This window comes from Cynoglossus semilaevis, chromosome 8 (genome assembly GCF_000523025.1).
Source record: "Cynoglossus semilaevis isolate Cse_v1.0 chromosome 8, Cse_v1.0, whole genome shotgun sequence".
In the NCBI taxonomy this organism is placed as follows: Eukaryota; Metazoa; Chordata; class Actinopteri; order Pleuronectiformes; family Cynoglossidae; genus Cynoglossus; species Cynoglossus semilaevis.
This window is the reverse complement of record NC_024314.1, coordinates 2,355,713-2,368,737: the sequence shown is the minus strand read 5'-3', so window position 1 is coordinate 2,368,737 and position 13,025 is coordinate 2,355,713. Positions and strand designations below refer to the sequence as shown.

Below are 13,025 nucleotides of genomic sequence, written 5' to 3'. Positions count from 1 at the left end.
CTGCTGGCTCTTCACTGTGGCAGTGAGTACAATGTAGGCAGGGCAGGAAAAAACACATCCAGGAGTACAAGAAGAAGAGGTGGAGAGGGTTTTTACTTCAGCTGTGTACTCTTGCACATTTATTAGTGATACTCTGCACCAAGAGAGAAAGGTGAAATGAGAACTGGACACTAATGACAGAAGGTGGGGGGATTTTGTGTTCAAGGAGAATTGTGTTAGGCTGACATTAAATGCATCTACACGCACACAAAACACAGGGTCCAGGCATCTTGTGCGTGAGCAGGCAGCTTGCCCAGTAGGATTTGGGAGGGTTTTTTTTAGCCCAGTGGGGCGAGTGTGACCTCACGCGTGGCCTGGTGGGTAAGTCTCTCAAAGCTCTCGTAAACACTGCAGTAATCTGAGGAGGTGGGGAGGGGGCAGGCAGGCAAAGAGGCAAGGAAGGAAGGAAATCAAAAAGGAAGGAAGTGCGTTGAGGGAGGCGAGGTCAGGTATAAATGTTGGCGGTAGGATGGTCCAGCCTACAGGCGGTTGGAGGTGGTTGTGAGTGGGTAGCAGTGTACACAAAACATTCCCACACTCTCTTTAACATAGCCCTAAATTCAGTTCACAGAATGAACAGCCATCTTATTTTCATGTTTGTTTGTTTTTTTTTTAAATGAATGAATCAACATACACTTTATATATTTTAATAAGAGTATCAGTTTTTGATGGCAGCACAAATTGCTTCTTTGGTGTGTTTTCGACTTGGCGGGAAATAAATGCTTTGTTTTGTTTTGTTAACTCAAGTGACTGTTGAAAGTAAATGACTGCTGCTGTGTGTGTTTGAGAAAGTGTCAGAATGAGACAGACAGTGTGATGTGGTTTGACGTGTCACCCATGTGCTTCTCATCCTCGGCGTCACATTAGTGTTGTACATTTGGACTCCAGAGTAAGACAATAAATCAATTATATTTCTTAGTATTCTGACATCTTACCTTCACCAACAAGAAAATAAACAAGCCAACCGCAATAGGTAGAGGTCAGAGATCACTGATGGCAACCCTCTAATGAATGATATAGCCAAAAGGTAATAAAACAAGTGTCTTTAATTGAAGCAACCTAGGTTTAGCCCAGAAAAACAAATGGATATACAAAAGCAACAATTAAGATAATAACGCATGCCCAACAAGGGGATGTCGGGTAGCCTAAATCCCCATCAATGTCCTGGCGACACATACCTTCACTTGTTTTTGTGGACAGAAATTGGCAGTCATGGAATAAGATGTCAGCCTGTGTAATGAAGTAAAACAAATTTGCACTCCAGTCTGATTACCAGGCTACCCAGAGTGTGTTTCCTCCTATTGATCAAGAAGCAGATGCTAGAGCTTTGTACAAATTGGTGCTGTGTCACGGTTGCCATGGAGACCATGATGGCAGTTGATTTTGCGTTTGGATAAAAAAAAAAAACAGTTTCTGATCCTGCCGAACACAAGCAGCATGATTCGGACATATTTTGTGTGGTGAAAATCCAAGGTTAGAGAAGCAATTAGGGTGAAGTGGTTTTGTCGACAATATATTTTATACCTTTTATTAATTCATTTATTTTTCATTAAATAAACAAAGCTTCAACACAAAACAGAATTGTTCGGAGCAGTTATTGTACAGATGGTTACCTTTCTTAACCTACCTGTTTGACCATGCACAAGTCTACAGCATTTTCATTTTTTGTACATGTGCAAGTACCTCATCCTCCTTCAATACTCATGCAGATTAGTACTACAGTAATGTCGTAGTAAAATTACTACTAGGCGATTTGAGCATAAGTGACTTGGCATGATGAAGGTTGTTTATTTTTGTTCTACTGTTGATGGACTGGTGACCTGTCCAGGGCGCGACCCTGCTGTCACTGGATGTCAGCTGGATACAAGCTGCAGCTCCACCTTTAGTCCTAAACAGGATTAAGCCACAGGAGGTGCATGGATCATTGTTTAGATAGAAAGACCAAAGACACAGCAAAGTGTGACATCATGACTTTTGCCCCCTGGTGTCTTACTGCCGATACACTGATTAGATTATCAATTGAATCAGCCAGTTGTCTAACAAATGTATATTTCTGTAGCAGTCCATAACCCCCATGTGTTTTCATATCTTAAACGTTAAATATTGAACAGGCATCTTATCCTAAGTAAAAAGAATATTTTTGTTTCTGTCTAAGCGGATTCATTTACTCTGATTTTGTTTTTTACTATGTTACGTATTCTGCTGTCAGGTGAGATGAAATAGGTCAACAGTTATTATAAAATAATTTAAATTCATAATTCTTCATGCCAGCCAACACAAAGTTGTTTTTTTAGTAATGTTAGTAATGTAAGGTAGTAATGTTAGGTAGCCTTTAGTGTAATTAAATGATGTAGATCAGATTATAGGAGTCCCATGATCAAATTGGGTCACAGAAAAAGTCAGGAGGCTGAAATATTTGTGCAGCGGTCTGTGATCATCACACTACTGCTCTCGTTGAGGTCATCAGTCAGCAGCCAACTTAAAGACGTGTCATGATTTGTTCAGAACAAACTGGGAATCAAACTTGCATGTTAAAATGAAATCAGAATTGAACCATCATACTTGAGCTGGGAAGGGGCTCAACAATAGGCCATAACTTTGATAGAGACGGTTGATTTCATCCACATTTTACTTAGTGACCCCCTCAGGTAAGTGCATTGGATAATTTCAACATTGAAATATAATTTCACCAATTGAAATAACCACTATATTTGGATTATGATTGGATGTAGGAAGTGAAGTTGAGACTTCAAAAATCACCTGCAGCCATTTTAGCATTGATGCTCTCTGTTAAATACAGTGGTGTTGTATTATTTTTTTAGGTGTTCCCAGCTGTCACATGCTCAGTTTATGATTGGAACCTGCCTCAGACAGAACAACACAGGATCCTTGCTCACATTTCCAGCTTTATTTGTGTGGCGGAGACGAGGGCACGTGTGGCCACTCCATCCTCCTCTGCTGATATAAGATGGCTGTTAGCCCACCCCACAGCAAAGCAGATGGCCAATTAGAGAGCAGCAGGAAGTGCCAGTAATTAGCCTCCAGCCCTCACTTTCCTGTGTTTTACCACACACACACATACACACACACACTCTCACACTCGCAACAACAAATATGGAGGTTGAATGAATTAGTGAGTGCTGCAGTGACACTGCACCAGGGTAGTCTGCTAAACACACACACACAGACACACACAGGGGGGTTAAAGGATATTCCTTTCCTCTTTCTCTCAGGCTGTCATCAGCTGACGATCGGGACTCATTCACTCCCCTGTTGCTCAGACCAGAGAGGTGAATGAAATATGTAGCTCCATGTTAAAATACAGACAGGAGCTTATCATACACCTGACAGCAGTGTTGAGACGAGTCCAAGTCAGCAACAAGTTTGTAAAAAAAAAAGGGGCAGTGTTTGAGACATCATTCTTAGACTAGAACAGAAAGTGACAGTGCTTGGCGCAGTAACATGTTGTTGTTTTACAGCCGAGCATACTGTGCTGTATGTATTGTATTTGTAGAACAGTTGGTTAAGGTGCTGGTCGATTGCTCAGCAACAGCATGTGAAATTTATCTATAGCTGTTGCTGCACTGGGGAAATTAATGCAAATTAGTGAGACGTGTCTGTGTGTGTGTGCGCTCGCTCACTCGCTGTGCTGTAAAGTTGAGTTGGCTTCCTGGCATGTTTACACAAATACCTCCAAACATTTTGACTATCTCTTTTTTATCCCAAGTGACCTCCCATCTTTTCATCATGTTTGTGGCTAAAGCCTCATAATGCAATTGTGGCAAGTTGTGTGAGAGGGGCTCGAGTATCAGTGTCTCCAATAAAACACACACACACACACACGTGGATTTCTTCACAGGATTTTGTCCGACCTTTAAATATGGATGTTGATTTAGACACAAGGTTCCTGTTCGCGTCCCCTCTCAACCAGAGTGCAAACACTGCAGTGTTCTAGGACTGAGCCAGGCTTCACAGTTAACACCAAACACACACAGACGAGAGTCATGGATCCCCATTGCTGCATACAGCCTCATTAATTCGAATGCACCGTTTATTAACCTCAAATAGCATCACACCTGAGATTAGTGGGGCTCGGCACTGTTACTGTTACCTTTCAGAGTCAAATACAGCAGCTCCATGACAATAAAATGTCACTAAAAAGTTGGCGCTGTGGCCTTTATTTGCATCCATGTACACAAACACAAATCCTTCATCAAACATCTGCGTTTGAATACACTCTCTACTCTAAGTATTTGATGAGTCGATGCAGAGATAGTAACACAATCTCACTTTAAAGGAGGGTTTATTTAAAGAAATTGATTAAACAATCCTTAATATATTTGAATTGGTGTGTCATTACACCTGATAAAATTATGGTTTATTTATTTATTTTTTGCTTTTTTTTCAGCTTTTGTGGAATGGCAAAAACATTGAACCTGTCTGTCCTAATTTAAAGACATTTTTTTCTCTGGATAAAAAAAACCCTAACAATAATAGATTCAAATTTGATCTCTTTTCTTTTTCTGTGATTATAAGTGTTTGTTGTTCTTATACTTTACTTTATTCCTCTCCTCAGATCATCAGAAGCTGGAGAGAGAGGCTCGGATCTGCCGTCTGTTGAAACACCCCAACATTGGTAAGTCTTCATGTTATTTATCATAAATCTGTTGTTCTGTAATTTCCAAATTTGGCAAAGTGAGCGGAGCATATTGTAGATTGTTTTTTAAAAAAATAAAAAATATTTGGATAATACATAAAGGTAATATAGCTAAGTACATTTGTTTTAAAAGGAAGAATTAACCATCATCCTGGCATTTACAAGGGCACACGTGGCAGTAGACAGATTTATTTTCAGAAATCAAAGATTCTTTTATCCTCTTAGTAGATTAGTTATTATTTATAATATGAAATATAAATGCATTACAATATATGGTATTTATTTGTACATCAAACTGTACTGAGAAGAGTTTGTATTAATTTCAAGAAGGGATGTGAATTTCATATACAGATAATAGTTGTATATTAAAAATAATATTATTATTGCATAATGACTGTATTTTAAGGACTTTCAACAATGTTTTAGTCAGCCAAGAGTGCAGCTCTACTTTTCTGTGACTGAACTACTTTCAATAAATAAAAGGCCTAAATACATCAATATAATGTACTACAGGATTAACAATAAGGACAAAAATAGGGTGACATAAAAAGCACATCAAGTAAAAAATTAGCTTTAATGGAATTTTTTTGCGAACTTGACAGTTATTTAATCAGATTCCTGTTATGTGCTTTACTTCACACACTTCACTTTACACAATGTTTTTTAAGCATATCAGGCCACTATCTTATACTTCCAGTCGACATGTGCATTTATTATAAGCTTGCACTTAGGAACAGAAACATTTACCCTTCTGTAAAGTTGTCAACTTGTCATCGTTCTTAGATGGATTAGAAATGTGTTGAATTTTTGACCAATTTTCACAAGAATGGAATATTCAGTTTTAGTCACACCGACCTTATAATAGTAAAGAGGAGCTGGGCTCTGGTTCGGTAACTATAGATTCCAAAATTAGTTTTAAAATTATGAGCTGTAGGACCAACCTCAGCTGTTACAACTGGTGTCCAGATTTACCCCAAAGTCATTTTTAAGTTTCCCTTTTCACCTAAAAAATCAAGCTGCATGTGTTTAGCCTGTAGGGAACATCCTTAATATAACTGCAGTCAATGTGACACAACCGTGCTATAATGGTGTCACCACTATCACACTTGCACGTGTTAGCCCGAGTTAGAGCTTACTCTAAAGTGATTGTTATTTTTTGTAGATTGCAATGAAGCTTTAAAAGTCTGGATGTTTTGTAGTTGACGGCATTTAAACATTTCTCGCCTCCGCAGGCCTGTGCTTCCACTGTACGCCCACAAACACGTTCTCGCTGATTACTGTTATTGTTTGATAGAATACATTTTCAAATGAAAGTTGGAAAATGCTCTATATTATATTAGAGCACTTAAATGATGGTAATTATAAATTGTGCAATCATAAAGATCCGCACCCTTTACTATAACTTAAATAAAAGGATGAGTTTATTTTTACCCTAGATTTTTTGTATATTATAATAAGTATTGTCAAAGTGACAAAGATGCCTCTCCCCCCGCTTGTTTTTAGGGTCATAAAGGAATCATGTCTCTCTCCAGTAATCTGATTGTTGGACTGATGACAGGTTTTCTTCTGATCCTCTGAATGTAGCCTTGTAAGATCGGTTACCATGGTGATTGTACTCAGTAAAAAATGAGCCAGCTTGGTTAAAAAAAAGAACTGATAAAAATCTTGGTTTAATCATTTTCATCATCATATTATTTCATCATCATATTGTTGCTCTGTTTTTGCCAGCTTTCTAACCTTACTATTTGAGACTTTCAGTCAAACTCCTCACAAGCGTTTTAAGGACAAATTTCTGTTCAAACACAAAATGTGATGCCAGTTAAAAAAGAAAAAGAAGTGGCTGTTGGTGCCCTGAAGATGTGCTCACTGTGAGAGTTCTGCAATGCCTCTGTTGATCTGGATCTTTTTTTTCTGCCAACAGATGGGCTATTTGTCATAATTTGATATAATAGTCACTGTAATAATAATGAAAAAGATGTGATTGGTTTAAATAAAGCACAAAGGAGGAACCCAACAATAAATGACCCAATCCTTTCCCACTGCTGTTGGTGCTTTTTTCCTCGTGTCCTAGATTTGTGTCCTCCAGGCGTTCATCTGCCCGATGCCTACTTTTCCTTTTTTTAGTGCGTCCTTGTTAAAGATACTTGTCCCCCACTTTTGTTTCTATTTCTATTTTTTTCTTGGCATATTTTGGCATTGAAATCATCTAAACTTTGGATAAAAGGGGACACGGAAATGAGACAGATGGAGAGACCAAAGCAGGGGTGTGAGCCAGATGGAGAGAGAATAAAAAGATGGAAGAAGGAGAAAAGAGCAGTCACTCTTGTCTTTTGCTGCAGGGCCATCCCACTTTGCTATTATACCATTCGCATTCATGTAATGTAGTGCTAACCGTGGCTTTCTTGATACCAGACCTAAGCCCAATCACAGACACTATCAACGTCTGCCTCCTGCTGCCCTGGATTCTGCTTTGTCATTCTGCTGCTGTTAGTTTACGTTGATAGTCGCCATCCGAGTGCAGCATCACGGTAATGTGAGCTCATTACTGTAATCACCATTTTAATTTTCCTGTTCTCGACCAATCGCTCACTTGTCTTTGTCAGTGATCAAGAACGATCTCTGGTAACAGGCGATTATGTTTTTTGCAAAAAAAATGTTTCCCCCTTAATCTCTGATCGCCTCTCGCTGTTTAATGCAATTTGGAAAATGTTTAACTTTGCCCTTCTGAACAGCACACCACACTGAATATTATCCACATTCAGATCTTGTCACATCAATGGATGAAAAAGCTTTTCAATCTTAGATTTTAAATCTAGAAAAAAAAAATCTAGCAAAAACACGGAATGACAACGAAGTATTATAAAGTAAGAAAATAATTTGTGTTTAGTACTTTATTCAGATTTGCATCAAAAGTTGCTTTCAGGTGGAGACTGTGAGAGGATGATTTTAGGAGGCTACTGTGGCCACCATCCTACCATTAGATGTACTGCGAGGTTACTGGAATGAAAATAATACCCATTTTTGAATAAGAAAGAATATTTCTTATTCAGATTATCCTTGTCTCATTGGCTTCCTTCTCTGTTACAGTGAGACTCCATGACAGCATTTCGGAGGAAGGCTTTCATTACTTAGTCTTTGACCTGTGAGTATATACACACTCAGTGACATTTAATCCATCCACGTGACTGTGGTTTGTTTGTGTATGCTAACAACGTCTCCTTCCTACCTTCCTGTCAAAATCCGTCCCTGTCATTCTTCACTTTCCTCATTTCTCCCTTTCTTTTTGTTTATTTTCCTCCCAGTGTGACAGGAGGAGAGCTTTTTGAAGACATCGTAGCCAGGGAGTACTACAGTGAGGCCGATGCCAGGTGAGCATCTCATACAGAACACTGCGGAAATGCGCTGATTATTCCTGTTACATATACAAATCCCCTTTCAGTTCATGAATGTGATCACACAGATGCACACCATGTTGTTCTCTTATTTATTGTGTATAAAAAACAGAAGGTTACACAAATTTAAAACAGATTCTATTAGCATACATTTTGTCCTCTGTATCTGAAAAAAAAAGACCAAGATGAGATAAAAACTTCAATGTAGACATGGACTTGCTTGCTCATACATGCCACAGTCCCCTAAGTGCTTTCATTTAGGTCACACATTGATACAGTTTCACCACAAATACTCAATTATTCACATGATAACAGAAGGAAGATTGTGGTCCTTGGGTTAAACAAAACATTTTCCCTGCAATGTGTACCAAAAAAACACGTGTATTGACTGTGTATTACAGCAACGACAAGTGGATGGATGGCTTGAATGCACCGTCTGCTTTATTCTACCTATATGCGTTAATATGCTTCATGTATATCTGATAAATATGACTTTTTCGTTTAGCCAATAAGCTTAACATTTTGACAGCCCAGGTTCACATGGAAGTATATCAGAACCAAAGCATCTGTACTTCACTTTTAATGCCCCTTAAAGTTTAACAGGATTTTTTTGACCTAGGGGAAAGAGGATTTTCTAAATTAAGGATTTATGCTGTTGAAGACACACATATAACAATACGGTGGGAGACATTGCCGTGGCTGCTGTGAAATTGTATTATATATTGCGGCTACATGTGACAGTAAAATTTTTTGAATAATCCCCTCCTCGGTTTTCCCTTCCTTCTTCCCTCTGGCTTTTCTGATCTGTGACTCTAAAGTCTGTTGTACAATTGGATTAAGGGTCTTTGGCTGTTCATGCTCACATGGGGCTTTGGAAACACACACGAACCAGGGCCACACAGAGTAAGCCTTGACCACATTTTTCCAAGCTGCGTCTGACCTTTGACCCGTTAACCTTTCCCGAGACAACCCATCACCACGAACCGTAGGCAGTAGGATAACTAAGCCTCACGTTAGTGTGTTTGACAGTAATGAGGTGGGTTAGGGAGCAGCTCGTCGGAAAACACTCATCAACAGACCTGTCACGAACAAACACACAGACGAGGCTGCTGTGCAAACATGCCCCCTACCAGGAATTGAAAAATGATGGCAATGGTATTAGTGGCAGCTGAAGTGACGCCTCCATTATTTAAATTGCTGCTGGGATAGAGATTTATTGAGTGTGTGGTTTAAAGCCTCCCACACAAGTTTCTTAGTATCGATTGTCTCAGCTACAGGACCTGGGTAATGCCTTTGAAAAATAATAGTGATTATAGTAAATACGTGTTCTTTCACTTACACTGGCTTAAACATGCCTTCATCTACCCAAACACATTTTTTAATTTTTTAATCACTTTACTTAGTGATTACTTTCTGTTTTCAATCGACTATCAATCCAGAGCTGTCTAGACCTAGTTGTTGACAAAATTCTGATTGGTTTATGTGGGATTTTAAAAAGTCAAAAATTAATTTTAAAAGTAACATCACTTTTTCTTGCAATATGACATTAATTCAAATCTCTTTGGAAGTTGATAGGGTCTTGCAGACTTGGTCTTATTCGATGCTTTGAAATCTCTGTTATGTTTTGATGGAGTCTCACTAACATTGAAGGACAAGTTTAAACGATGATTCACTTAATTTGATGTTATTTGAAATTATTCTTCTAGAATTCATGTTATGCATTTTTATTTGCATATATCTGTACAGACGGAGTCTTTTGAGTTTTTCTTGAATACAGTATATTTTGTTTAAATAGTGTTCCTGTCTCTATGAACGTCTTCATCTTGTGTTTGGTCTGCCTGCGACACTGTTAAATGTGCTGCTGCCCACCTCAAATAACCATGCGAATGGGATATTTAATGTCACTACAACTTTCTGCTCATATAAAGGTTAACTATATAAAAATTAGTGTTAGGGTCTTATTTATAGCCCAAAGTAATGGATAAAATGTCAGTCGCAAATTCTTAAAGGGCAACTAAACCTCGCTGTGATGCTATTTCTGCAGTTACGAAAAATGTTCATTTTACAATATAAAAACCTGTTTCATTATTACTATTTACATCAGTGGAACAAGAGTGATGTCAGCTTTCCGATGTCTTACAGAAACTGTGATGAAAACAGTTTTGTAATCAGACCGAACCCAACAGGACTCGACAAAGCAGACAAGTCACATGTCTATGTGATGTTTTCTGTGTCGGTGTGTGTGTGTGTGTGTGTGTGTTTGTGAGTGAGATGATGTTGAGTCGGTGACGCATCTTTCTCTCTGTTTGTCCCCTTTTCTCTCCTTGTAGTCACTGCATTAGTCAGATCTTGGAAAGTGTCAATCATATCCACCAGCATGATATTGTGCACAGGGACCTCAAGGTGAGTGGCTGCCCCGTTGCCATGACAATCACACACTCACACACCTCTGCTTGTGGCCATGGCAACACACAGATGGCTCTGGGTTGCTCTCTCTCTTTATTTCTATCTCTCTCTCTCTTTCTCTCTCTCTCTCTCTGCAGTTCTACTTTCAACCCTTTCATTTTACTCATTTTTTCCCTTTTTCACCCTCGACTCTTATCTGTGTCCACATTCGTCAACCTGTTAGTCCTTGACCACAGTCTTCTGTGTACGTGCACATGCATGTGTGTGCACGTGCAGCACGCAGATGGTGAGTCACGGTCACGTGGATAAGGTACGTCTCTCACCAGTGGCAGGGAAAAGACTAGACTAGAACAACACACAACATACGTGCATGAACAGCAGTCTCTGCTGTTGTGAAGGGGGGGTGTATTATCAGAGGGGAGTTGTAGGCATAGATGAACCTCAGGAGTTGCCAGGACAACCCAAGTGACATCACACCACCCACGAAGCAGGAGGGGAGGAGCTTGAGTTGTTCCAAATTGCTGATAGGCTCAAATAAAAAAAAAAAAGTGGAGGAAATGAAGGTTTTCTGCTTAACCTAGTTTCAGGTAATGATGATGATAATTCTGTTAAGAGATGAAACAATTACATGTACTGAAGTGCACTTATTCCAACAGGGGTTGTAATGTGTTATTAAAAATATCAAGGGATATCGAGAAATGTGTGGGTGGCTTTTTATATGCATGTTTGGACGCTTTGCATCAGAGAATAATGTGATTTTCCTCAAGCAATGCCTGTCTGATTTGTTAGCTCTTTACTCTGAGTGGGCTTTTACTGCAGCCCTTTATGTCCTGCTGCCCATACAGCGGCCATTTAGAACACTGCCACACACGCTGCCTCTCGCTAAAGTACACTTTCCATTTAGCATGCAGTCTGCAGTACTGCCTAAATGACTCCCAAGTGGTTTCTATGACTACGAACCCATGCCCATGTATGGCACTGTGGAGATTCTCAACCAGCCATTCTCTGCCTTCCTCCTCCGTCTCCTCCATCGCATTCTCACCCCCACACGAGCTGTTACGAACACATCAAAAATAAATATTTCCAAGAAGGCTCACTGAAGTCTGCCTGTCACTATCTGTCTCTCACTGTCTCGATCTCTTGTCCCACATTCTGCCTGTGTGTGTGTCTCCCTCAGCCTGAGAACCTGTTGTTGGCTAGTAAGATGAAGGGCGCTGCAGTGAAGCTGGCAGACTTTGGCCTAGCAATTGAAGTACAAGGAGACCAGCAGGCTTGGTTTGGTAAGGAAACACAAACAGTTGCAGACAGACTGTAATCAAGCATGTATGCCTCATTAGGTGTCTGTGTCCCTGAGTGAACTCTTAGGTTTCACTCTGAAGCATATTAACATTAACATATTCCCCTTTTATAAACCATGGAGTCAATACACATGTCCCCACTTGTGTTATAAACCTTTTTAAAACACCATAATTTAGGATGCTGACAGACATTAACCAATCCATGCCATGGTTGCTGTGTTTTAGCCAACAGCCAAGCTGCTAGCATTAAGGTGATTCTCAAGTTATAGACAGATGATTAATAGGCATTTGCTAGGGACTCGCCATAATCTGGCCTTACATTAATGTCTAGACGAACACTATAATATGAAATATTGACATAAATGTAAAATGCCACACACATCCTAGTTAAATGAAGACATCAGTTCATCATGTTGTCTGTTTTTCTAACAGGGTTTGCGGGCACTCCTGGCTATCTATCACCTGAAGTCTTGAGAAAGGATCCCTATGGCAAACCTGTGGACATATGGGCTTGTGGTAAGTTCATTTTGACGTGGGCAAAATTAACCTGTGGCACTCGGTATGCACACAGTGTAGAGAAGTAAACACTCAACTGTGACTGTGGTTTGTGTGTGAGTTTAATGGATGTGATATACTGTAGGACTTTGACTCCACATTAACAGCAGTGCCTATAGGAAGTGTAGCAAAAACAAAGCTAAGTAAAGTAAAATACAGAAATTTTGAGTCATGGTATACAGTGTTTAAAATAAATCTGCGTTACAAATTTAATTTTCAGGACACGTAGTAAGAGTTAAACTATGTAAGAGAAAAGATTTTAGTTTTTTGTTTGTTTTTTCTGATAAACCCATCTGTACTGGCTTTACTTTGGGAAGTTTAGAAATAAAATCTTCAGCACAAGGACTTAAAACAATGCCAAAATTTCATAGAAGTGACATTTGAGATCAACAAGCAGGTAAACTAGTCACAGTGTTGAGTTCAAAGTTTCATATAAAGGGAGAATTTAGCAGACTTGGTGCAAGTAACAATGAGTTCTGGCTGCTTCCTTTATCTTATAGCTAAGGGTTCATTATCCAAAAACAATTTTGCACCTTTTATTACAGTAAAAAAATTAAAAGTTTAAAAAAACATTTTTGGAATTGGGATTTATATAAGTTAATATTTTTGTATTTAAATAAAAGTTAGTTAGTTTTTATAGTATCAAGATGTTCCCTCTTTTCTCCCTTGTTTCCCTTT

General features: G+C 39.1%; 1 protein-coding gene across 27 annotated transcripts in view; it reads left to right on the top strand.

Moving 5' to 3' along the window:
- Positions 1-13,025, top strand: part of LOC103381519 (calcium/calmodulin-dependent protein kinase type II subunit gamma) — a 45,144-nt gene that overhangs the window by 14,602 nt on the left and 17,517 nt on the right. For all 27 annotated transcript variants that reach the window (XM_025058071.1, XM_008313908.3, XM_025058073.1 and 24 more), the window contains 6 exons: positions 4,616-4,675; positions 7,784-7,838; positions 7,999-8,064; positions 10,419-10,491; positions 11,672-11,774; positions 12,225-12,308. In XM_025058071.1, coding sequence (XP_024913839.1) covers positions 4,616-4,675; positions 7,784-7,838; positions 7,999-8,064; positions 10,419-10,491; positions 11,672-11,774; positions 12,225-12,308 — 441 coding nt within the window. The remainder of the gene's footprint in view (positions 1-4,615; positions 4,676-7,783; positions 7,839-7,998; positions 8,065-10,418; positions 10,492-11,671; positions 11,775-12,224; positions 12,309-13,025) is intronic.